General features: G+C 48.9%; 1 protein-coding gene across 5 annotated transcripts; it reads right to left on the bottom strand.

Annotated features, from left to right (window-relative positions):
• Window positions 1-551: 551 nt before the first annotated feature.
• Window positions 552-22,271, bottom strand: TMEM74B (transmembrane protein 74B). Of its 5 annotated transcripts, XR_014565665.1 has the most exons (3): window positions 21,062-21,645; window positions 14,399-16,238; window positions 552-2,806 (listed from the first exon to the last, which is right to left on the bottom strand). XR_014565665.1 is itself a non-coding variant. In XM_083744716.1 (2 exons), the coding sequence occupies exon 2, from the start codon at window positions 16,202-16,204 to the stop codon at window positions 15,497-15,499; it is 708 nt and encodes a 235-aa protein (XP_083600842.1). In that variant the 5' UTR covers window positions 16,205-16,247; window positions 21,962-22,271; the 3' UTR covers window positions 13,538-15,496. The 5 variants fall into 5 exon arrangements, 4 of the variants coding, with proteins under 4 accessions (XP_083600842.1, XP_083600843.1, XP_083600841.1 ...); XM_083744716.1 differs by lacking the exons at window positions 552-2,806; window positions 21,062-21,645 and adding an exon at window positions 21,962-22,271 and having other exon boundaries at window positions 13,538-16,247; XM_083744717.1 differs by lacking the exons at window positions 552-2,806; window positions 21,062-21,645 and adding an exon at window positions 21,962-22,271 and having other exon boundaries at window positions 13,538-16,244.
• Between the last annotated feature and the right edge of the window lie 3,982 nt (window positions 22,272-26,253).

Below are 26,253 nucleotides of genomic sequence, written 5' to 3'. Positions count from 1 at the left end.
GTGTGTTTCTGGTAGGGGTCAGTGGAGGAACTAAAGAATTTAATGCAACTGGGATTAAGCACACAGGATTTTGCTCATGGACCATGGGCTGCTGTACAAGTGAGAGAGGAATGGAGTGGCTGAAGCTCTGGACAGAAGCACACTGCGCTGCAACACTTAGTTGCAGGCTCGAGTCGGTCGTTGCTGATTTCTTCTGTAGCAGCAACACACCGGAAACAAAGTAGCTGCAAAGAACAAGTGTCCCTTTAAATATATGCCCCTCTTATTAAATGATTGTGAATTTAACCCTTTACCAGGATTAATTTACCAAAGCGCTACTGTGACTGCTTTTGGCAGCAAGCTTTGTAGCGATATTTTGACCAAAGAACTGGGAATGGGTGGCCCAAAGAACATTGGTTTTTGGTGTAGCTACCTGGCTCACTTCAGGCAGGTATGTTCCCCTCCCCCAACCTCCACCTTTGGGTACTTGTGTGTTTTCCGTTCACCTGTTCCAAAAACGCCGTGAGCAGCGTGTGACCCCAAGAGCCCTCTGAAAGAACGGCAGAGAGATGTTCAGTATTACAGGATCAACTTTTAATTTGATGGAGGAACACAGTGGGGGATGGGGGAAGAAATATTGACAAATACATCATTGGGGGGAACATTTCTTAAAACACCCTCAGTCACCTATTGGGTGTTGCTGACTGTGACTATGAATGGTGGAAACACAGAACTGCAGTTTTGTTCCCCGGAGTTGGCAAAAAAAGACCCTCTGTCCTTTGAAATCTCTAGAGCAGTCTCCACCAACCTGGTTTCCTGATCCTGCCAGGTTTTGGGCTACAACTTCCATCGGACCCATCCAGCAGGGCCTCACTACTGTTAGCCCCATCATCGTACAGCTGTGTTCCCTAGCGATGGTGGGAGTTGAAGCCCGAAACCTCTGGAAGGCTGAGAGCCACAGAAGCTGTTTCAGCCTCCCTCCTTGGGGAGGTCAGGGTTTGGGGTCTGTAAGGCAGGAGGGGCTGGTTGCCCTTTGGCTAATATCCCACAGCTACCCTACCTACCACAGCTACCTGGCTAGTAAGGGAGAGTCCCTATAACTCAGTGGCAGAGCATCTCCTTTGAGGTCCAAGACTCAGTCCCTGGCTTCTCCACTTTCAAGGATACTGGGGAAGAAGCCTAGGAGAGGTGGTCCTCAAAGACCCAAAGGAGATGTGAAATTTGGCGATAGATGATGCTTGGCTAGGTGGACCAATGGTCTGGTCGAAAATAAGGCCACTTGGTGGATGTCCCTACTAAAGAGGGCCTCTTCTGCTCTTCGCTTGGCTGAATGAACGAAGAACGACTGCTGGTCCTATTAGTACTGTCCGTTTTTGCAACAGCTCCACCCAAGTGTCAGGCGTGGTACGGAAAGTGGAAGCGATTTGGTCGCTACCAAGAGCTTAGCTGGGGTGGCTCTCCAAACTTCAACTCCCATCAGCCAGCACGGCCGATGCTCAGGGATGATGGGAACTTGAGCGCAGAAAGATCTAGAGAGCCACAGGATCCCTATTCCCTCTCTTAGGGCTTCCGCTTGACCCATATTTCGGTCATATTGATTTCTGATCAGTTCCCCCGGGTCTGAGAGCTTTTCTCGTCGTTCCACCACCGTGCTTTGAGAAAATCCAGTCTTGCCCACTGAATTGAAACCCTGCTAAGCATAATCTGATGGGGGAAGGAGTACAAACTGACTTGGGGAAGCCTGGCTGAGTTATATAGCAAAGGCGCCATTTTTACTGAAGTCCAGTAGTTGCATTTTATGAGTGCTGAGCCTTAATTTTACAAAAAGAAGACCTGTTACAGAGACTGGCTTAGTCATCTCCCCAGCTCAGTTCTCTCCATCTTTGAGTGTTAGTTGAAGGTGCAAGGCACAGCTCGTAATTGTAGGTTAGGTTAAAGGCTTGTTGTGATCAGTGTTGCTCAGATGACAACTGCAATCTGAGCAGGGACCAGAATAAGCTGTAGGGATGGGTCTAAAAAGGTTGGGCTGCTGGTGTAGGCGATGCTGAGCTGGGCAGACCAGGGGTCCGACTCAGGAGATGGCAGCGTCATAAGCGTCACAATCTCCCTGTTCCAGATACACAGACTGGCCTCATCACTAAGAAGCAGCTCAATGCCAGGGCCTCCTCTTTACACTAAGGCCTTGACCGTGGTGGCCCCCAGGAATCCCTGCACCCTTCCTTGTGATCTCTTTGTGTGCAACAACCAAGGGCCGGCCCAATACATTTTGCTGTGCGAGGCAAACCAGAAAATGATGTCCCCCCTGGGAAGTGTAGTTAGATATGGGGATAGGGACGCCACCCCCTATGCCTCTCCATCAAAGCTAAATGCACCTCCTACTTTGCAGCTGACTTGAGTCTCTCTGATGGACTGAAATATGCCTTTGGGTGGAGAGAAGGTACTGTGGTGGTTGGAGAGCGCCAGGCCAATTCTGCGCCCAAAAGATGTCTGCAAACCCATCGGCTGGGAATCGCTTGCAGACGACCGCAGTGCCTGGAGACAGATGGTCCTGCCATACGTCCACAGCAGTGGCCAGAGAAGGAATGACCGCTGGGAGGAGTGCAGAGAGAGGAAAAGCCTGGCGCATCTGCAGCAGCACAACCGGACGCCTTCACTTGCCCAAGCTGCAACGAAACGTCTCTCCCTCATCGGTCTCCACAGCCACAGCAGGCGCTGCAACTGCCCAATGGTTTGACTTCACTCTTCCAGTGTCTCCCAAGACAGACGGATGCCAAGCAACCAACCAGTGGCTGAAGGGTGCTCATCTCACAGCCACCACCACCCTTACCTGAATGGAGGATAAAAAGGGATGTGCACGTATGAATAGACTACACCAGGAAGGAGAATGGAGCAGGAAGGGAAGCAGGTGTGCCACTCAGATCCAAATCTGCCATTCCTCCCAGAGTGCTGTTGGAGGCGGCTGCTTCAGGAAACCTCATAGTAGTGTTGGCCCTGCTCCAACCACAATGCACAGGTTCCAGCTTCCAGCTCGGGTTAGCTGGACGGTTCGCCAGGGTTGCATCCTGCAAAGAGTCACCGGACCGGCTGACCAAGCTCATGCCAAGCCCAGAGACATTTTTAGGTCAACGCTGGTGAGTAACTGCTGCCAGCCGTGGAGGCCGCCATGGAGGAGAAAGAGGAGAGGAGGGATGTGGCTCTGCTATCCAGCAGAGAACAGCTCTTTGTGATCTCTGACCATCGCAAGAAGCTCGCCTCTGCCCTCGCCAGTCCTGGAAGGATCCTTTTAAAAAGTCCCATATGCTCAGCGACTTTGCGCTTGTTCATTGGGGGTTATAGGAAGCCCAGAGCACTTGTTCTTTAGATGTCCCTTTTACGAAGAGGCACGTAGTGAGACTATTGATCCCCTGCTGGTGAGGCTCGCTGACCTCCCGGAAAAGCAAAAAATTGACCTTTTCCTGTTAGGCAAAGATCATAAGACAACCCGGATGGTCGCCAGATTCTGTATAGGCGCAGACCATCCCCCGACCCAAACTAGTTCGTTAAGAAAATCCCCAAACTCGGTTCCATGGGTGACTCTGGGTCATCTCCCTGCGGTAGCTTATCTTAAAGTTTTAAGTGTCTATACGCTTATCGCATTTCTAAATTTTAAACTTATTGTTGTACATTGTTTTAAGTGTTTGCTTTCCTTCTGGGATTGTGCCCCCAAGTGTGTTTTATAAGCTGGTCTCCGACCGTAATAAATTTATCTATCTCCGACCATCTCTTGGTGGGTGCTCCTCGTGGCATCTTTTCCACTTGTCCCTAGAGGTGAACTTGTCTCTGAGTGAAGACGCTCTTCTGTGCAGGTATAGGGCTGGTTGACAGGTCTCCTGAAGTTTTAGCGGCACAGCTTCCTTTTCAGAACTTTGTGTGGAAGGAGCAAGATTCAAAATGGTTGGAAGGCTCAGGGCAGATTTTCAAAAGCCGTTCTTCATGCAGCACTTAGTTAAACTATAGAACTCGCTCCCTTGGGAGGCAGTGATAGCCACCAAAAATTTGGATGGCTTTCGAAGAGGATTAGAGAAATTCAGGGATGAGAGGGTTATGGGAGGGGAGAAGGCTCTTGTTCTCAGGTCGTGCTTGTTGGTTTCCCACAGGCATCTGGTTGGCCATTGTGAGAACAGAATGCTGGACTAGATGGGTTATTGGCCTGATCCCGCAGGCTTTATTTACGTTCTGAAGTTCTTAAAATCTCAGGGCAAGGAGCCAGAGTCAAGGGGGAAGGCTACGTTCTGTTTGAATAGCAAAATTTGCCTGTTAAAGGTAAAAGGTAAAGGACCCCTGGACGGTTAAGTCCAGTCAAAGGCGACTATGGGGTTGCGGCGCTCATCTCGCTTTCAGGCCAAGGGAGCCGGCATTTGTCCACAGACAGCTTTCCAGGTCATGTGGCCAGCAGGACTAAACCGCTTCTGGTGCACTGGAAAACTGTGGTGGAAGCCAGAGCACATGGAAACACCGTTTACCTTCCCGCCACAGTGGTACCTATTTATCTACTTGCACTGGTGTGCTTTAAAACTGCTAAGTGGGCAGGAGCAGGGACCGAGCAACGGGAGCAAACTCCGTCACGGGGATTTGAACCACCAACCTTCCAATCGGCAAACCCAAGAAGCTCTGTGGTTTAGACCACAGCGCCGCCACCCGCGTCCCTACTTTGCCTGTTAGCCCTGTTTCACCAGACCACAGCCAGGTATTTTCTAGATCAGTGGTGGCCAGACTTGGCCCTCCAGCTGTTTTGGGACTACAATTCCCATCATCCCTGTCCACTGGTCCTGTTAGCTAAGGGTGATGGGAGTTGTAGTCCAAAAACAGCTGGAGGGCCAAGTTTGGCCACCACTGCTCTAGATGTTTTGGATCACAAGACTTGACATCTTTCCGCAGGGCCGGCAAGACAGAGCTGTTCCACCTGGCCTTTGGTTTGGACTCAGTCTGACCCTTATGTTTTCCCTCCCCTTACGGTTTTGATCTATGGGCTACTTTTAAAATGAGGCTGCATTTTAAATTGCATTCTAACCTGTATTTTAAATTGGTTTCCCCCCCCCCCCATTATGTTTTTATTGTAATTTTACTGGTGTTAGCCACCCTGAGCCTGGCTCTTGTTAGCCACAGGGCAAAGGCTCTTGTCTTTGACATCTCTTCACCCTCGCAGAATCACAGACTCATACAGCTGCAAGGGACCCCATGGGGTCATCTATTCCAACCCCCTGCAACACAGGAATTAAAGCTAAAGCTAAAGAATCCCTGGCAGGTGAACACCCAACCTCTGCTTTAAAAACCTCCAACGAAAGAGGGTCCCACCACCTCCCCAGTGGTCTTGACACCCACTTCTGCCACAGTATGTATTCTTGTCATGTCCCCATAAAAAGGAAAAGGGACCCCTGACCATTAGGTCCAGTCGTGGCCGACTCTGGGGTTGCGGTGCTCATCTCCCTTTACTGGCCAAGGGAGCCGCCGTACAGCTTCCGGGTCATGTGGCCAGCATGACTAAGCCGCTTCTGGCGAATCAGAGCAGCGCATGGAAATGCCGTTTACCTTCCCGCCGGAGCGGTACCTATTTATCTACTTTCACTTTGACATGCTTTCGAACTGCTAGGTTGGCAGGAGCAGGGACCGAGCAACGGGAGCTCACCCCGTCGTGGGGATTCGAACCGCCGACCTTCTGATTGGCAAGTCCTAGGCTCTGTGGTTTAACCCACAGCGCCACCCGCGTCCCCATGTCCCCATATATGATGCTTTGTACAGTCACATTCCCGTGCTGTCTGGTACTCTATATCCTCCCCACCCCACCCCAGATTCTCTCATGCTCTGTTATCTATCTATCATCTATCTATCTCTAAATCTACAGTCATTTAAGCTTGCTGTCTCTAGCATTAAGCCCACTTTATTTCCAGGGGCACGGCACAATCGCCACCACCCCTGCCTCCGTCCCCTTTGGAAAATTAGCAGGGCTTCACAAACCTCACAATCACCCAGGACTCAGCGGTTCTCAACCTGTGGGTCCCCAGATATTGTTGGACTACAACACCCATCATCCCTGAGCTCTGGCCTTGCTAGCTAGAGGTGATGGGAGTTGTGGTTCAACAATGTCTGGGGACCCACAGGTTGAGAAAGGCTGAATGAGGTTAGCCCCTGCAGCAACCCTAATCCCGAGTGCAATATTTTGCAGGGAGGCGAAACCAATCCTAGGGACCTAGGTCTTGGTGCGGCAAAATCTGCCCTGTCTCTCCTGCTACACACATTTTTAACAAGCAATTTCTCCTCTCTCTTTCTCTCTCTTTGCAAACCGATTGCCCCTAATATGTGCATTTTTCATCAAGTTACCATATTTTTCGCTCTATAAGACGCACCAGACCACAAGATGCACCTAGTTTTTGGAGGAGGAAAACAAGAAAAAAAATATTCTGAATCTCAGAAGTCAGAACAGCAAGAGGGATCGCTGCGCAGTGAAAGCAGCAATCCCTCTTGCTGTTCTGGCTTCTGGGATAGCTGTGCAGCCTGCATTCGCTCCATAAGACGCACATACATTTCCCCTTACTTTTTAGGAGGGAAAAAGTGAGTCTTATAGAGTAAAAAATATGGTACTTGGCTGGAGAAGTGCAAAGTTCAGAGCAGTGCGAGTTTTGCGGTATGTCTGAGTTTGGGTTCGCATCTTTCTTTGGAAACGGAGATTTGGGCAAGTCCCCCTTTAAAGGTGTACTGCATCCGGTTTTTCACCCCTTCCTAACTTGCCACCCTGTCCTGCGGTCTGCTCTCTTGACCTAAGGGAATTCCCATCAGCATCAGCCAGAGGCTGGGACTGGGGAGCTACATAGTCCGGCTGCATCTACGGGGCACTACATTGACTACCCCAGGTGCAGCCAATCAAGGGCAATCCAGTGACATACATGCTTGTGTGATGAACAGACTTTAAAACTCCTGCCATGCAGCCATGTGCACAGAGACCCTCTGGAAAGCTCTCTAGTGCAGGCTGCCTTGAGATCTGTCCCAGAAACTCCAGCGGGTGCAGAATGCTGCAGCGAGGCTCCTCACGGGGTCCCTGCCATGGGAGCATATTCACCCAGTGCTTTACCAGTTGCACTGGCTCCCGGTGGAGTATCAGGTCAGATTTAAGGTGCTGGTTTTGACCTTTAAAGCCCTTTGTGGCTTAGGGCCCTCGTATTTACAGGACCGCCTCTCCTGGTCTGCCCTGCAGAGGACCTTAAGGTCCATGAATAACCATAGTTTAGAGGTTCCAGGCCCTAAGGAAGTCATATTATCCTCCTCCAGGGCCAGGGCCTTCTCAGTGATGGCTCCCACCTGGTGGAATGCTTTGTCCCAGGAGACCAGGGCCCTGCAGGATTTAACTTCCTTCCGCAGGGCCTGTAAGACAGAGCTATTCCGCTTGGCTTTCAATTTGAACTTAGCCTGATCTTTTATTACCCTTCCTTCCCTCCCCCTCCCCTTTTTATGAAGATTCCCCGCTCTGGGATCCCACAGCTGGTAATTCTCCCCTGGTCTCCTTGCTGGCCCAAATAGAACTAACTTAGCCAGTTAGCCCTGGTGATCATCTAATGATCATTGGATGGATTTCCCCCCTAAATTGATTTTTGAATTCTGAATTTATCATTATTCACGTTTTATACTGTATTTTATGCTGTTTTTTGTTGCATCAATAAGTGTTTTAAATTTGTTGTTAGCCGCCCTGAGCCCGGTTTTCTGAACCAGGAAGGGCGGAGTATAAATAAAAAATTATTATTATTATTAATGCAGCTTACAGATTGCTCATTTTGCATTGAAGCAGAATCTTTCCGCTTTGGCCACGGAGAGGATCCGCCCCACTTCCCTACCCTGGGGAAGGGCTGTAGACCAGTGGGAGAGCCATCTGCCTTCATGAAGACTGTCCCAAATTCAGTCCCCAGCATCTCCAGGTAAGATTCGGAGAGACTCCCTGCCGGAAATGTTTGAGAGCTGCTGATAATCAGTGTAGACCAGTGGGGGTCAGTGGGATTGCCACGGTGAGGGCGCTAAGAGGGCTGGGTGCAGCAGGCCAGGGTGCTGGAGGTATAAATGACCGTCAGGCTCTGAAAAGTTGGCATCACGGAATCAAGTTTTGCTGAATCAATTAAACCAAATGGCTTTAGCTGGATTTTGAATAAATATGCAATTAATCGTTACTGCTTGAATTTGATGCCGGGGACTGGCTTGGGGACAAGGAATGGGGGGGGGCGCCTTGCCAGGGAAACCCACCTCCAAGGGAAACCCCCAGAGGAGGAAGGCTCAGAGCGCAGGGATTGGTGGTGGGACGCTGAGGAGAGGTCAGAGGGGGAAGATTGGGGTGGTGTTCAAGATGCTGAAGGAGCAACAGGGTTTAGTGAGCAGGGAGAGCCGGTGACAGAGAGCAGTTCAGACTCTGAGGCTGAAGCAGAGGGGGGCGGAGATCAAGAGGCTGCTGAAGAACCCAGGGAGTCTCCCTCGCCTGCTGCAACCAGCTCCCCTCCCCTCTGGCCTCCAAGAACGGGCAGAGTATTGAGGAGAGCAGAACAGAGGTGGGCAGGCACAGTTTGAGACTGCTGGGGAAAACATCTGGGAGACGGGGAGCCTTAGAAGGGCTGGAAGGCAGGGACCTTCAGTCCTGGCCACTGCTCCATAGGGGCAAGACCTGCTGTCAAATGTTGCTGAATTGCCTGCCATTTCCCTGAATAAAGAGTTACCGTATTTTTCGCTCCATAAGATGCACCTGACCATAAGACGCACCTAGTTTTTAGAGGAGGAAAACAAGAAAAAAAATATTCTGAACGAAACGGTGGATGTATGATTTTTGTGGTTCATGCTGTGGCCACAGACATGTGATTTGACTGTGAGTTTGGGGTAGCCCAATGCAAAAATCCTGAGGATCCATGTGGATCCGTGCTTTGTAACCACGTTTTTGTGCCATTGTGGCGTCCCTTATCTCTCTCCCCGATCACTTGCCAATCAGCTGCTTCCTTTCAACACTCCCTTCCCTCTTGTTTGCCTTAGTGTCTTTTCCTTAGCTGGACCAGTTTTTTGCTCCTCCTTTTCTTCTAATTTCTCTCCTCATTGCTTTAGTATTCCTATCTCCTCTCCTTGCAAGTTCCCTGTCTTTACCTCCCCCCTCCCAGGCAGCCCCCTTTATCACTAGAGTCCCTTATCTCCCTCCCGATCGCTTGCCGATTAGCTGCTCAGCAGCTTCCTTTCAACACCCCCTTCCCTCTTTCTAAAAAAAAAAAAGAGCATGATCTGCTTTTTGCCCCTGGGCAATTCGGCTCCAGGGACCACACATTTGCTCCATAAGACGCACAGACATTTCCCCTTACTTTTTAGGAGGAAAAAAGTACTTCTTATTGAGTGAAAAATACAGTAACTTGACAGACACCTGACTGTTCCTTTGTGCTGGCCTGCATCTGACTCCAGCCTTGACCATTTCTATCATTTTTAGTGGGTCGTGCAAACTGCCATTCTGAATAATTGCCTTTTATAGGGTAGGAGGCACTGAAGATGAGTTTATGGAGTCAAGGAGCAGTGATTCCCCCCCAGTTGAGGAACTGCTGGTGTTTCCTGAGCTCAACAGATCAGCGTTCTGAATCACCATAAAGCAGCTTCTTTTGTTCCAGTGTTCACCCCTTAGGAGAATTTTCCAGGGTCGACACAAGATCTACCCACCCGGGAAGAATGGCAGATGAAGATGATGGACTATATGGAACTGGCAGAAAAGACTGGCAGAATCCGAGACCAGGGAGAAGAGTCGGTGGATGAAGATTGGAAGAAATTTAAAGACTATTTACAGAAACATTGCAAAATTAATGAATTTTAATAATGTTGTTGAAATGAATTTATGTGATTTTAGCAGAAATGTTACAAAGATTTAGGAAAGAACAGACTGCTAATTGGTGAAAGGAGGGAAAGTAAAGTCATATTAATATCAAGATAAATTACAGGGCAAAAATTTGAAAAGAGGGAAAGGATTTGCTGAAATGGATAATTGACCTAGAATACAAAAAAGGGAGGTGTGAGGAGGTCAGGGAAATAAGCTAATGGAAGATAAGTAATGGGAAGATTTGTTGTATTTTTCTTTGTTTTTTCTTTTTGCTTAATGGATTTTAATTCTCTGCTCTTTCTTTTTTTTTTTTTTTTTTCCTTTTTGTATTTTATTTTATTGTTGTTTAAAATGGTGTTTTTTATTTTCTCTTTTTGTATCTCTAAAAATTTTAATAAATATCTTATATAAAAAAGAGAGAGAGAATTTTCCAGGGTCTCCTTAAGGAACGGCACAGCAGCAGCAAGACAGTGCCCACGTAATTCCATTATAGTCTCATGCGAAACAGCCTTTACTTTATAATGCAAATCCGAGCCTGTCTCCCTCGCCAATAAACCAGGGCCTTCTGCAGATTTAATCTCTTTAACGGGCTGATCGCTCTTAAAGGGCATTTAATCTTATTGAGAGCGAAAGCAATTGATGTTCGCTCAGCGAGTTTGCTCTTCGGCGGTGACCTGATGGATGGCGGCCTGGCAGGCCTGCCAGGGGCGGAGCAGGGGGAGGGATGCCTTTTAATCCATCTTGGATTATTATTCCAAAAAGAACAAGGCAGGTGCTGCGATTTCTGTCAAAGGGCGGCTCATACGACTCTGCTGGCAGTATCAGTACATTTAAATAAGGACCCATTACTTGGTTCGATATCATGCGAAAGGCTGGGCTGGATGAATCCGAAGCCGGAATTAAGATTGCCGGAAGAAATATCAACAACCTCAGATATGCAGATGACACAACCTTGATGGCCGAAAGTGAGGAGGAATTAAAGAACCTTTTATTGAGGGTGAAAGAGGAGAGCGCAAAATATGGTCTGAAGCTCAACATCAAAAAAGCGAAGATCATGGCCACTGCTCCCATCACCTCCTGGCAAATAGAAGGAGAAGAAATGGAGGCAGTGAGAGATTTTACTTTCTTGGGCTCCATGATCACTGCAGATGGTGACAGCAGCCACGAAATTAAGAGACGCCTGCTTCTTGGGAGGAAAGCAATGACAAACCTAGACAGCATCTTAAAAAGTAGAGACATCACCTTGCCAACAAAGGTCCGTATAGTAAAAGCTATGGTTTTCCCAGTAGTGATGTATGGAAGTGAGAGCTGGACCATAAAGAAGGCTGATTGCCGAAGAATGGATGCTTTTGAATTCTGGTGCTGGAGGAGACTCTTGAGAGTCCCATGGACTGCAAGAAGATCCAACCTCTCCATTCTGAAGGAAATCAGCCCTGAGCGCTCACTGGAAGGACAGATCGTGAAGCTGAGGCTCCAAGACTTTGGCCACCTCATGAGAAGAGAAGACTCCCTGGAAAAGTCCCTGATGTTGGGAAAGATGGAGGGCACAAGGAGAAGGGGACGACAGAGGATGAGATGGTGGGACAGTGTTCTCGAAGCTACAAACATGAGTCTGACCAAACTGCGGGAGGCAGTGGAAGACAGGAGTGCCTGGCGTGCTCTGGTCTAGGGGGTCACAAAGAGTCGGACACGAATAAACGACTAAACAACAACAACAACTTGGTTCGATTCCCGTATGGGACAGCTGCATATTCCTGCATTGCAGGGGGTTGGACTAGATGATCCTCAGGGTCCCTTCCAACTCGACAATTCTATGATCCAATGTTGTTCTCCAATATTAATTTAAAGACATAGGAAACTGCATTATACTGCGTCAGAGCACTGGTCTATCTAGCCCAGTATTGTCTACACTGACCAGCAGCGACTCTCCAGGGTGTCAATCAGGTTGTTTCTCCCAGCCCTCCCTGCAGATGTCGGAGATGGAACCCTTCCTTCGGCATGCCAAACAGCTGCTCTACCTCTGAGCTGCAGCCCTTTCTGCCAAAACACAGGCAGATATCCACCAGGTCAGTGTGCAAAAGCAAACCTTTTTGGTGAACCTTGCAGGATACGGGTGATATTGGAGGCACAATATCTGAATGGCAGCCGGCTGGAGAAGGCAGGCTTAGCTGGTTTAGTGCCCAGCCGTCCAAACTGGCCAGTGGCATAAATCGAATCGATTCACATGCAAGCATGATCCCTAAAGCTCTTAGTGTGCAATGCTAGGCGTGTGCTGACTCTGAAGTACAGCTGCCCTCTCCAACAAGGTGCCTTCCAGACAGTTTAGACTATAATTGCTATCTATTATTAGAGCAGGCATAGGCAAACTCTGGCCCTCCAGATGTTTGGGACTACAATTCCCATCATCCCTAGCTAACAGGACCGGTGGTCAGGGATGATGGGAATTGTAGTTTCAAAACATCTGGAGGGCTAGAGTTTGCCTATGCCTGTATTAGAGCCTTAGCCTTCATTGGGGATGGGCTGTAGCCCATGCTCTATTCAGAAGGTCCTGGGTTCAGTTCTCGGCATTTCTTTGGCCAGTGACTGTTTCTCAGCCTAGCCTACCTCACAGGGTTGTTGTGATGTTAAAAAAAAACCCAAGGCAGGAGGAGAAGTATGTACGCCACCTTCGGCTACTCTTCGGTGAAAGGTGGGATATAAATGTGATACTAAATGATATTATTTCTGAAGGGAAGTGGGTGACTACTCCTGACACCAAGGAATCCACATACTGGTGTAATTTCATGGTGCCATTAGTTTCCAATCCATTAGTGCCCCTGCTGGAGGGAATCATCTTAGGTCATGCAGCCCAAAGAGCAGGAGTCAGACACTGAGAGAGAAAGACCACGGCCTCAGAATTAGATAAGATGACAGGAAGTATTCGAAACCTGCCGGACCAGAGATTTTCAGAGGACTGGAATAAATATGTGAACTATTTGAAAAGCAATTGTAATCAACAGATTACAATAAGTTTTGTAAGGAGGAATATAAGAAATATTGCAAGGACGATTATGAAGAGAGTTATTAGTTATGATAATTAAAAGTAATGGTGAAATTAAGAAATGTAAATTAAGTGGCAAAGATTGGAAAATTTTCAGATGTGATTGACGGAAGTCAAAAAATTGTATAAGGTATGAAATTGTGTTAAATGATTGCTGAAAATGATATGTTAAAAATTAATTATATATATATAGAGAGAGAGAGAGAGAGACCGACCATGGCTTCCTTCTTCTCTGGTCTTTGCTTTGATCTGCATCCTGGATTTCTGAATGGAGAGGGCAGGAAAGGGATGCTAGGTGCCTTCTTATCAGCACACAAGCGACCTCCTCAAAGCATTCAGACTCTGCCAGTGCTGGATCTAGAAACACCATTCTGTACTGGTTTTAAATTCTCACTTTGAGGGGGGGGAATATATGAAAAGGTTGAATTTTTAAAAATAACAATCAAATTTTGAATATTAAAATTCAATTGAGCCAGATACTTTTAAGCCACTAGATAGAGGTGTTGTGAAGAAATTCAGATTAGGAAACCATCAGGAGAAGAAATAACAGCGCTTGGACAAGGAGAATCAAACTAGACTGCTGCAAATTTTTGCAAGCAAGCACAAGAGGGAATAATTTTCCTGAGATTTCTTTTTCTAATTTTTTTTTTTTAATCATTTGCATCTCTAGATCTTGATGCAGTAGGGAGAGATGGTACGGTCCTGTGAAGGCAAAACAGACTGTACCAGTTTATGATGCAGTTGGAGAACCACATTTCTGAGTGTGTGTGTGTAAGAGTTGTGTGTGATTTTTAAAGACAAGCACAAAACGGAGTTGGCTGGGCTGCAGCCTATCTCCCAGATGTGCTTATTTTCGCTCTGCAGTGACTCTTTTAAAAACGAGTGACTATTCCAAAAATGTGAACAAACCCCCCCCATGTGTGGTACAGTCCACCCTCCCATCTTCTGCTGCTGTGCTTGTAGATTCAACCCTTGGCTAGTTTAACTCCTGCTTAGAGGCCTTTTCTTGTATTCCCAGTTTTAAAACAATTACCATATTTTTTGCTCTATAAGACTCACTTTTTCCCTCCTAAAAAGTAAGGGGAAATGTGTGTGCGTCTTATGGAGCGAATGCAGGCTGCGCAGCTATCCCAGAAGCCAGAACAGCAAGAGGGATTGCTGCTTTCACTGCGCAGCGCTCCCTCTTGCTGTTCTGGCTTCTGAGATTCAGAATATTTTTTTTCTTGTTTTCCTCCTCCAAAAACTAGGGGCGTCTTGTGGTCTGGTGCGTCTTATAGAGCAAAAAATACGGTGCTTTTTTCCCTCCTGCTTCCAGTTATAAGCAATTATAGGAATTTCTGGGAGCAACAAATGGACCAGATTTGATGGGCGAGTGATGGCGCAGCATTCAAAACAACACTTCCCCTCAGTTTCTCATGATTTCAATACTGAGTGATACACATTTCCTGGGATGTGGCTGCACATTTTATATTTAGCTGAGAGTGGCACTTTAAAAAATATTAGGAGGGGGGATTTACCGGCAGCTGTACCTTTTAGAGGTCACCTTTCGTTTGCCCACTTCTGAGCGATATCCATTTTTAAACTTCCTGCTGACACATTTTCATTTGCATTGCCCACATGCCGGCCTTCATTAATGTTTCATGCTTTGCATTTGAGACGTAATTGTATCTCCCGACTGCAGCGAGTGCCTCCCTGCATCCCAGGCTGGCGACTTGGCGGGCGAACCCATTGACGAGGAAGCAGAACCATGGAAGGTTCTTTGAAAGCGCTGCTCCCTTCTCGCTTTCCACGAACAACTCAGAAACAGTTTGGACATGGTGTTATTTTCCCAGCGTGGCCGGGGAAATGGGTTTGCTGGTGTGGCAAGGCGGTGTGTTTGTGAGTCAGGCTGTGTGGCTGCGTGTGAAGGTGTTGCTTCGACAGACCGAGCATGTCGCAAGTGCAAAAGTTGCAGCAAGGTCTTGGGAGCTCTAGAAAACTCATACAAACCATGGAGCAGTTGGGTGTGTTCTGAACTTTTGCTGGGAGCGGCGACAGTTGCACACGTCTTCCAGATGGAACTATTGCTAAGAGTGTTTGCTGCAGGGAGGGGTGGAACGAAGGAACCCAGCTCCAAAGTACAGGCCTTAAACTGTGCTTGGTAGTATACAAAGAATTCCAAAGAGGGCCTCTGAAATGTGGCTTTGGCTCTGTGTCTTCAGCATAGGCGATTTTGTTGTGCGACAGTTTTTTCAATAAAAAAAGTTGTGGGTTTTTTTTAACCACAGCAGTGGTGCAGTACGTAGCACAGAACAATTTCAGAGGCGGGCCGTGAGTCTTCTTGGAAATCTTTTCTTGGAGAGAAGTTCCCAAAATATAAGCAACATTTAGCTTCCCAAAGTTCATCCTCATCCTTTCGTGTGTAAGTGAAAGAGGCATTTAAACAAGAGGTGACATTTACTCTACTGTTCCCCATTGAGGTGCAAAGCTATACTTAAATATGAATGCTGAACCTTTCCCCTCCCACAACCCCCCAACAAATCCTCCTCTGAGCTCAGTGCTTTTAACTTGTAGAATAGAATCACAGATTTGTAGCATTGGAAGAGAACCCTTCATCTAGTTCAACTTACATCACCTACAAAGAAACGTCAGCAGCTCTGGCTGGTATTTGTGACTTCGGTCATCTGAATGACCTCGTTCTCGACCAAAGTCTGCCCCCCGTCTCCATTCAGCTGCCTCATCCTCAGGTTTATAGACCCGTAAGTCTTCCGGGGAGCCCTGGAAGCCGGGAACGACCTCCTCCGGTAGAGCTCCCCTTTGTAGATGGAGACCATCAGGAGGATGGAGAGCTGCATCCCGCCCAAAGTCAAGAGCCCCAACCCTGCGATGATGCACTTGTCCAGGTGGGAGCCCAGGTGGGCGTAATACATCTCCAGCCTCTCCATCTCCCGGGCGGACACAGAATCCGGGTCGACTCGCGCCTCCCGCGGGATGCTGTAGGCGACAATCACCAGCAAAATCCCGCTGACCAAGAAGACTAAAGCCAAGATGAAGCCATAGTCCACTGAGTTGCCTGCTGCGTCCGGCAAAGGGACATCCTCAGACCGTGGGGAGAGGTCTCCCCTAGGGGGTGCTGTGTGCTCCCTGAGGCTGCTTCCTGTGCCTTGACGGTTCCGGAAGGAAGTTTCTGCCTCTTCCTCTTCCTCTTCCTCTTCTTCCTCCCCCTGGTAAGAGGCGTTCTCAATGCCCAAGCCAGGAGCTGTCCGTGGTGCTGAAGGTCCCCCTTCTGGGACTCCCCGGCTGGGCCCAGGTACATTCCCCAAGACTGTCAGTTCCAGGGGCTGCGAGGACGCCATTGGGATGCAGTCGCCTTGCTCATCCCTCTCAGCACTTCAGCTGCTGGGGCAGAAGAACGGAGAGGAGGAATCAATGAGAACCATTTGCACCCTGGCCTTCATTCACTGAATGCTCTGGTTATCTCCCGCTTGGACTACTGCAATGCGCTCTACGTGGGGCTACCTTTGAAGGTGACCCGGAAACTACAACTAATCCAGAATGCGCCAACTAGACTGGTAACTGGGAGTGGCTGCCAATACCACATAATACCGGTCTTGAAAGACCTACATTGGCTCCCAGTACATTTCCGAGCACAATTCAAAGTGTTGGTGCTGACCTTTAAAGCCCTAAATGGCCTCAGTCCAGTATATCTGAAGGTGCGTCTCCACCCCCAACATCCAGCCTGGACACTGAGGTCCAGCGCCGAGGGCCTTCTGGCGATTCCCGCATTGTGAGAAGCAAAGCTACAGGGAACCAGGCAGAGGGCCTTCTAGGTAGTGGCACCTGCCCTGTGGAACGCCCTCCCAGCAGATGTCAAAGAGATAAACAACTACCTGACATTTAGAAGACATCTGTTCAGGGAAGTTTTTAATGTGTGACATTTTAATGTATTTTTCAGCCTTGTTGGAGGCCGCCCAGAGTGGCTGGGGAGGCCCAGCCAGATGGGTGGGTTACAAATAATAAATTATTATTATTATTATTATCAAATCACTGACCCACCACACCTCTCAGGGACCTCAGGGGACCTTCCTGACATGAAGCCAATTCCTCCAGGGTTCGCTTCCAGTCCACTACCAGTGAATGGGGGAGAGCTCTCCTAGGTTCAATCCCTGAAGGCATCTTCAGGTAGGACTTGGTGGGAGGGTCTCCTGCCTGAAACCCTGGGCAGCCTCTGCCAGTCAGTGCAGACCATACTGAGCTAGATGCATCAATGGCCCAACCTTGTATAAGGCATCTTCTGTGTTCTCATGCCCTCTTCTAGGTGCCGATTGAACACATGGAAGGCAGCATGAAAGCGGCTGGAAGGGACCTTGCATCAAAATTGGTGGTGGTGGGGAAGCATCAGAATCTCCCAGGGTTCCTATACAGCTTTCTGTGTTCCTATGCAAAACCGAATAGGGCCAATGCATTTTTTAAGAGAGGGTGCAGGGGTATGCATACTCCTACACATTTTGTGAATCTTTGTACTTTTGTCCATTTACTATATTTATTTTTGAACGATAAAAAATAAACTATATTTTTGATAAACTATATTTTAGAACTATAAAAAATAAACTATCTGAACTATAAAATGGTGATTTTCTTGAGTCAAAATGAGAGTACCCCTAACCTTTTTTTTTTTAAAGGAAAAAAGCACTGAATAGGGCACTCCATCCTGCAACATTTTGTTGAAGGCAGCACACACATTCACCACCTTTCATCTTCAGTGAGGCATGCATATTCTGCGCTTTCTATTCTTAGTCAGGCAGAGGGCCAATAGAGAGCAACTGGGGCAAGGTTGCCCACCAAGCCCCATTGACCAGACAGGGATTGGGAACATGGAACTCCTTGGTCAAAGTCCAACGTTCTATGCACTACATAAAGAAGGCAAGAAGAGCTGGCCACTGGATCCGGCCCACAGCCCATCTAGTCCAGCATCCTGTTCTCACAGTGGCCAAGCAGATGTCCCAAAGGGAAACTGATAAACAGGATCCGTGCACAGCAGCACTCCTGCAGTTTCCATCATCTGGGATTCAGCCTCTAGCTATGGAGGCAGACCACAGCCATTATGGCTAGTAGCCATTGATGGCTACATCCTTGTCCTCCTTTAAAGCCATCCAAGTCGGTGACCATCGCTGCTTCCTGTGGCAGGGAGTTCCATAGTTTAGCTGAGCCCTGCTATCTTAAGTTATCCCCAGGGATACAGGATCATCCCTGGAATTCCTTGCAGAGGAGGTTATTATTATTATTATTATTATTATTATTATTATTATTATTATTTTATTTATACCCCGCCCTCCCCAGCCAAGACCGGGCTCAGGGTGGCTAGCACCCGATATAAAAACAAATTTATTGAAATGCAACATAAAAACAAGATTAAAATACAATATTTAAACATTATAATACAGCCTCATTTCAATGGAAACTCAAATCAAAAACTTTGGGGGGGATGAAAGCGTCATGTCTTCACCAAGGCCAACTATCCAGACTGGTCCTACGTGGTCCAGAAAAAAGCCAGGGAAGTCCCCAGATAGGAGTTCCATCACAGGAGGAGAAAGGGAAAAAGAAGAGAGGGAGGGAATCAGAATACAATCAAGTGGTGTGCGATTTTTGTTAATGAAGTGTGTCTCTTGAGCCTGGTGAGGTGGGTCTTGATCTTGCCCGCACCCTGTGTGACCAAGCGGCTGATATCCTGACTTTGCTGCAGCCTGCTGGCAGGGCAAAAGCTCTGCCTGAGGCACCTCCTTGCAGGGAAAGTGCAGCTGAGTAGACACCTCTTGCAAGTAGAAGAAGCAATGTAAAGATCAGCAGAAAAGGAGGTGTGCAGGAGTCCGCCAGTCTTACACACACACATACACTTGGGATTTTTAAATTTCTTTTAATCCACAGAAGTTCTACACAAAGCACCTTCGTGGTAAGAGTGCCGGACTAGGATCTGGAAGTAAAGGTAAAGGGACCCCTGACCGTTAGGTCCAGTCGTGACCAACTCTGGGGTTGCGGCGCTCATCTCGCTTTATTGGCCAAGGGAGCCGACGTACAGCTTCTGGGTCATGTGGCCAGCATGACTAAGCCGCTTCTGGCGAACCAGAGCAGCGCACGGAAACACCGTTTACCTTACCGCCAGAGTGGTACCTATTTATCTACTTGCACTTTGACGTGCTTTCAACCTGCTAGGTTGGCAGGAGCAGGGACTGAGCAACAGGAGCTCACCCTGTCACGGGGATTCGAACCGCCAACCTTCTGATCGGGAAGTCCTAGGCTCTATGGTTTAACCCACAGCGCCACCCGCGTCCCTAGGATCTGGGAGACCAGGGTTCAAATCCTTACCAAGCCAGGAAGCGCATTGGGTGACCTTAGGCCAGTCCCAGTCTCTTAGCCTAACCTACCTCACAGGGTTGTTTTGAGGGTAAAATCGAGGCCAGAAAGAACCATGCATGCCACCTTGAGCTCCCTGGATATGAATGAGATATAAATGCAATCAGCAGCAGCAGCAGCAAGCAAACCAATAGCCACTGGGCAGGCATTGCTGACTTTGGACACATTTGCAAATCTGGGATATTGTTGTGTGTCACCACACAAAAACACACCATGGCCAATCACACACCACAACCTGTTTCATCGCCTATAGCAGAATGATTTTTTCTGCTGGCATGGGGAAGGGGGCACTCTTGTGGGGTCAGACCTAAACCCAGTGGGACCTCTGAATAAGCATGTATAGGAACTGGGCCGTCAGACCCATTGACCATCAATGAAGGAGACAAACCCATAACTTCATTTTGCTGCATCATGTGCATCCTTGGACACTTTGCCCACTTTTGTGGCTTGCCGTGGCTGCTACCTAGCATGACACGCCCCCCCCATCGCTATGCGCCATGCCATTTATTTCCCTACTCTCTCCCTCTCATACGTGCACATTTTCTGTGTCTTTTCAACCCTGTAGGGAATAGTCTGGGATTCCCCTGGTGAGGTTGCAGTGCAGCAGGTGTGATTCTGATCAGCACCAGTATGTGGGCCCCACATTGGAGCACTCTGAAAATGAGAGGCAAGAGAGGAGTTGTAAAATATCAATCAGCGCCAGCGAAGAGCAACTTCGTTCTCACACCCACCCAAGCTGTGAGAGGATAGTAGGATAGATCCATGGCTGCTCAGAACACACCCTTCACTCAGGCATAATAATAATTATTATTATTATAATTTATTATTTATACCCCGCCCATCTGGCTGGGCTTCCCCAGCCACTCTGGGTGGCTTCCAACAAAATATTAAAATACCGTAATGCATCAAACATTAAAAGCTTCCCTAAACAGGGCTGCCTTCAGATGTCTTCTAAAAGTCTGGTAGTTGTTGTTCTCTTTGACATCTGGTGGGAGGGAGTTCCACAGGGCAGGTGCCACTACCAAGAAGGCCCTCTGCCTGGTTCCCTATAACTTGGCTTCTCGCAGTGAGGGACCCTCCAGAAGGCCCTCGGCGCTGGACCTCAGTGTCTTGGCTGGATGGTGGGGGTGGAGATGCTCCTTCAGGTATACTGGACTGAGGCCACTTAGGGCTTTAAAGGTCAGCACCAACACTTTGAATTGTGCTCGGAAACCAACTGAACAAATTACTCTAGGGCAGCCTTCTTCAATCGAAGTGCTCTCCAAATGTTGGGGAAGACTGCTCTAGGACAACCCGCCTTCCTCTTCCGCACCCTACACAGTTACCGTAGGGAATAGCACCAGAGTGGCCTATCTAGCCCAGCATCCTGTTCCCACAGTGGCCTGTGGAAAACCCACAAACGGGATTCGAATACAAGAGCAACTCTCCCTGCGGTTTCCAGCAGTTCAGAAGCACTGCTGCCTCCAGCCGTGGAGCCACCGTGGCTAATAGTGATGCTGTCCTCCGTGAATTTGTCTAATATTTGGGCTCACGCATCCTGGTCTTTGGTGCCAGCATTGAAGGATGACTTAATAGCTGCTCCCTCCCCCTCTCCCGCGCGTCCCCAATCCCTTCCACCCAGATTACAACCTCTTATCATTTAGGAATAATCTTCCCCCACGCCCTGCCGCTGTCTCAGACACGCATGCAGCAATGCTCTCCGCCTCCCCGGCAATGGAAGCCCCGAGGAATAAGCGGGTGGGCGCGCACGGCTGCCTACCTCCCCACCCCACTCCACCCCACTTCCAGCTGCCCTGTCCTACCTGTCCTTGCCCGGCCTGCCTGCCTGGCTGCCGCGGGGCGCATGCTGCCTGTCTGGGGACATCCAGCAGGTCCTCCTAGCTGGGGGTCAGCGCTGCAAGCGACCATGGATGCTGCCGCTGTCTGCCGTGGGCTCCTCCTCCTGCGATGGTCGTTGCTCGGCCAGCCTGGAGCGAGGGAGTGGAGTGGAGGCTGGGCGTAGGGGCGGGGGAGAGAGAGATGGGCTGCTGGCTCGGTTTAGAAGGCGTTTTAAACCGGAGTGAAGGGGGGGGCGGGAGAAAAAGAGACAATGCCAAAATCCTGCAGCGGCGCCCCCTGGCGACGGCCTCGGGCGCCGCAACTCGGCTCGCGCAAGGCGTGGCTGGCCGGCGGTCGCTGTCCGTTCAGCACCACGGCGCCGCAGTCGGCGCGCCGGTCCTGCTCCTTGCGAGTAGGCGGGGGGCGTGCAGGAAAGGGAACCGACGGTCCGCTTTCTCGCCCTCCTCTTCACCGTCCCCCCCTTCCTCCCCACAAACTGATCTTTCCAGCACTCTTTCTCTCCGTGCAATGCAAGCTTCCTCTGTCTCTTTCTCTCTAACCGGAAAATGGAGCCCCCCCCACACCCCACACCCAGGGCTCTGGCTGTGCTAGGATCGCTCTACAAATCGCGCACCACCACCACCCGGCACCAGCGCACGGGAGAAGGGAAACGGGGCCAACCCGTGGCCCGAGGCTGCGACGCAATCGCCCGATGGCACCTCCAGCTCCGCAATAAGCTGCTGCGCGGGCCCCCTTCCTCCTGCCCTAGAGGCCTCTGGGGGTGGGGGAGAGCCGGGGGGAGGAGCTGCCTGTTGCGGAGTCTCCAGCCTGTAGCCTCCTGGGGGCCAGAGAGAGGGAGGGGCGCGGGGAGAGTCGCTTCTTACCTCTCCCACGGCGGCGGTTGCTGCAGGCAAAGGTGGGGTCCTTTCCGCCGCCAGGGACCCTCCCCCACTCATCCGCCCCCCCAGCCAGCAAAGGGAAGGGTGGGAAGGGCATTCCCTTCCCCACTACCACCGCAGCTTCGTGCCAGCTGGCTCCAGGAAGGCCAGAGGATGGGTAGGGCCCCTCGACGCAGTCCCGGGCTTACGAGAGAGGAGCCGCGGGGGGCATGCGGGCAAAAGGCGGGCGAGGGAACGGGCAGAATTGGGCATCCCGGATTGGGGAGGGGGTGCAATGGCTGCTGCCAGGAAGGATATGCAAACTCCCACCTTGATCTCCAGGAGGTTGCAGGGACCCCTGCGGAAGCGCCGGCTGTGCCTGCATTTGTTTATTGTTTATTTGTGCGTGTGTGCCTGCATTTGTTTATTTGTGGGTTTATACGAGGCACCCTCCAAAATAAGCTTTAACGGTCTTCGATCTGCACCGCTAGCGCTGTTACAAGATGCCACACAATGCTCGTTTTGCATTTATAAGAGCAGGATCTTTTAGTGCGGCAGCATTTACCCTCTGGAACTCCCTGCCTATTGACTTCAGCCAGGCGCGTTCTTTCCCGCACTTGCTAAAAACGTTTTTGTTCAGGCAGGCCTACCCAGGCACGCTCATGGATCTGTTTTTAGTTTATCCTGATTTTGTATGATTTAAAAGAGTTGGGTTTTTCTTTACTTATAATTGCACTGCGTTATTCTCTTTGTAAACCGCTTTGAGGGTGTGGGTGGGTGTTTTAAAACAATCAAATGGAAGAGGGTAAGGATTTGCTGATTTGAATATTTTAATGGGAATACAAAAAGGGGAGGTGTGAGGAAGTCAAAGAAATAAGCTAATGAGTTTAAAGTTATAAAAAACGGATTTGTTTTTTAACTTTCTTCTTTCTATTTTTCTTGTTTTTTGTACCTTGTATTTTTGTTTGAGAGTTTTCTCCTTTTTTCTTGTTTTACTATGCATTTTTGTACTTATGATTTTGTAAAATCTTAATAAATATTCTTTAAAAAAATAAAAATAAAACAATCAAATGGTGCATAAATATTATGAAATAAATTACAACGTGAATAAATAATAGGAAAAATACTGTGGCATGTTGTTACTTTAAGAGGAATGTAGGTGAAGGTCTTGTTATGAGTTTGGTGGGGTCAGTTTGGATGACCATCTGTCACGGATGCCTTAGCTGAGATTCCTGCATCGCAGCGGGTTAGACTAAAGAATCCTTGCGGGTCTCTACCATTCTATGATGCCCTATGTACTTTCCAAACCTGTGCACCTCAGATGATGATTGCACGGTCTGGGTCAGTGGCGTTGCAATGGGGAGGCAGTGCGCTCCAGGTTCCATGTCTGCAGGGGTGACAAGAAGTTACCCCACGGGGGCTTGCGGCAGGGCAAGCAGCTATCGAGCCGCCGCAGCCGCATGTGGAGGATCCTCCGTTCGCGGCTGCAGCCACAAGCAAATGATCCCGGCACTGGAAGCAAACCACTATGTACAGAGCATGTGCGGCATCGCACACATGCACTGTACGTAGCGATACCGCACATGTGCTGCATAGTGGTTTGGCGGCGGCAGCGCTCCAGTGCTGTACGGACAGTGCCAGGGTCCTCCATTCACAGCTGTAGCGGCAATGGATCCCAGCACCGTCCGTATGGCACTGGAGCGGTGGCGCCAGCAAACCACTAAGTACAGCGCATGTGTGGCGTCACTACGTATGCTGCATGCGTTGTACATAGCGACGCCACACATGTGCCCTACATAGCAACGTCTGCCCCAGGTGTCACAACCCCTTCCTTCGCCCCTGGTCTGGGTCGGTTCAGATGCAGAGAGGCAGCCCATGAGGTACTGTGGTCCTAAGGCATTTATTATTATTATTATTATTATTATTATTATTATTATTATTACTCGGGTTACAGACGCTTCAGGTTACAGCAATTCAGGTTTCAGACTCCATTAATCCAGAAATTGTACCTCAGGTTAAGAATTTTGCTTCAGGACAAGAACAGAAATTGCGCGGCGGCGGTACGGCTAAAGTGGTACCTCAGGTTAAGAAGGAGGAGTAGTTTGGATTTAATATCCTGCTTTATCACTACCCGAAGGAGTCTCAAAGCGGCTAACGTTCTCCTTTCCCTTCCTCCCCCACAACAAGCACTCTGTGGGGTGAGTGGGGCTGAGAGACTTCAGAGAAGTGTGACTGGCCCAAGGTCACCCAGCAGCTGCAGGTGGAGGAGCGGGGAAGCAAACCTGGTTCACCAGATTACGAGTCTACTGCTCTTAACCACTACGCCACACTGGCTCAGATTTCAGTTTAAGAATGGACCTCCAGAACGAATTAAGTTCTTAACCCGAGGTACCACTGTAATTTATTTATTTATTTATTTATTTATTTATTTATTTATTTATTTAAATATTTAAAGACCACAGCAACTCCCCCCTCCCTGACCCTCAAGTCTGCCCTGTTGCTATGCCGAGTATCCAGATGCGCACAGGTGGGTGAGACCATCTCTGCCATGCTCACCCACCCAGGCCCCAGTGATCCAGACAAGAGCAGTCTCCTCATCCACAAGCAAATCATGGATGGCGGAGGCCTTCCTCTGAGCTGACCTGGTGTTCAGCAACTGCAGCCATAGACCCAAGAGCTGCCTGATAGGACAACTGCAGTTCCCCAGATTGGAGGAGGGGCTGGCCTATGGCACAGTCACCAACTGCCTGTGGCCTGTGCCCCTTACCAGGCCTCTCCTACCCCCCACAACATAACTCCCCTTACCCAGTTACAGATAGGTAGCCATGTTGGTCTGCCATAGTCAAAACAAAAAAAAATCCTTCCAGTAGCACCTTAAAGACCAACTAAGTTAGTTCTTGGTATGAGCTTTCGTGTGCATGCACACTTCTTCAGATACACTGAAACAGAAGTTACCAGACCCTTCTATATAGTGAGAAGGTGGGGAGGGGTATTACTCAGAAGGGTGGTGGGAATGGGTGACTGGCAGATAGCTGTGATGAGCCTGTTGACGACTCTTAACAACTGCAATAGGTCTTACAGGAAAAAGCAAGGGGCTCATCACAGCTATCTGCCAATCACCCATTCCCACCACCCTTCAGTGTATCTGAAGAAGTGTGCATGCACACGAAAACTCATCCCAAGAACTAACTTAGTTGGTCTTTAAGGTGCTACTGGAAGGAATTTTTTTTTGTTTTTCCCCTTACCCAGAACCACTGTGATTGGCGGAAGGGGGGGAGCTTGCTTTTCCTCCAGCTCCTCTCTTCCCAGGCACATCTCCCCTCCAACAACAACAAATTAAAAAACAGGTTTTTTATATGCTTTTTATTGAGTTTTCTGTAACATATTCAAACAAAATAAATACTCTATAAAGTTCAGCAATCATATGTCTACTTATTTACTACCCACTCTATTGCGCACGGACTTCCCTCCCTTCAACAGGCTTTCGTATTAAATTTTCTCTTTCACAGGTTCTTATTTGCATTCTATACACATCACAAGATTTTTTTTAATCCTGCTACAGTCTTTAAACTTCTACAGTTATTACCTATATACTCCACAAATTTACTCCATTCCTTTTTGAACTTTGTTTCATTTTCGGTTACGGATCCTGTGGGTCAGTTTTGCTAATTCTACATATTTGACCATTTTTGTCTGCCATTCCATTTATGTTGGTATTTCCTGAGTTTTCCATTTTTGAGCTACTAAGATTCTGGCGGCAGTCGTAGCGTACATAAATAGTCTATGGTCTGCTTTTCTTAATTCATCACCTATCATCCCCAGCAAAAAAGCTTCTGGTTTCAAATTAAAAAACAGTTAAAGCAATTGTAGCAATTGTCTCTGCCTTGCAGCTGGCATTGAACTAGGAGATTTAGACTGGTTGCAGGTGCAGAGGTCATGAGACCCCCCCCACTCTCAGCTGCTGGGGCAGGCATGCCTGATGGCGAGAGGGGTTAGAGCAGGCTTCTTCAACCTTGGCCCTCCAGATGTTTTTGGCCTACAAGTCCCATGATCCCTAGCTAGGGATTGAGAGCCAGTGTGGTGTAGTGGTTAAGAGCGATAGACTCGTAATCTGGTGAACCGGGTTCACGTCTCCGCTCCTCCACATGCAGCTGCTGGGTGACCTTGGGCCAGTCACACTTCTCTGAAGTCTCTCAGCCCCACTCGCCTCACAGAGTGTTTGTTGTGGGGGAGGAAGGGAAAGGAGAATGTGAGCCGCTTTGAGACTCCTTTGGGTAGTGATAAAGCAGGATATCAAA

The sequence above is a fragment of the Podarcis gaigeae genome, assembly GCF_964106915.1.
Source record: "Podarcis gaigeae genome assembly, chromosome: 6".
Classification (NCBI taxonomy): domain Eukaryota; kingdom Metazoa; phylum Chordata; class Lepidosauria; order Squamata; family Lacertidae; genus Podarcis; species Podarcis gaigeae.
This window is presented reverse-complemented; position numbering and strand designations above follow the sequence as displayed.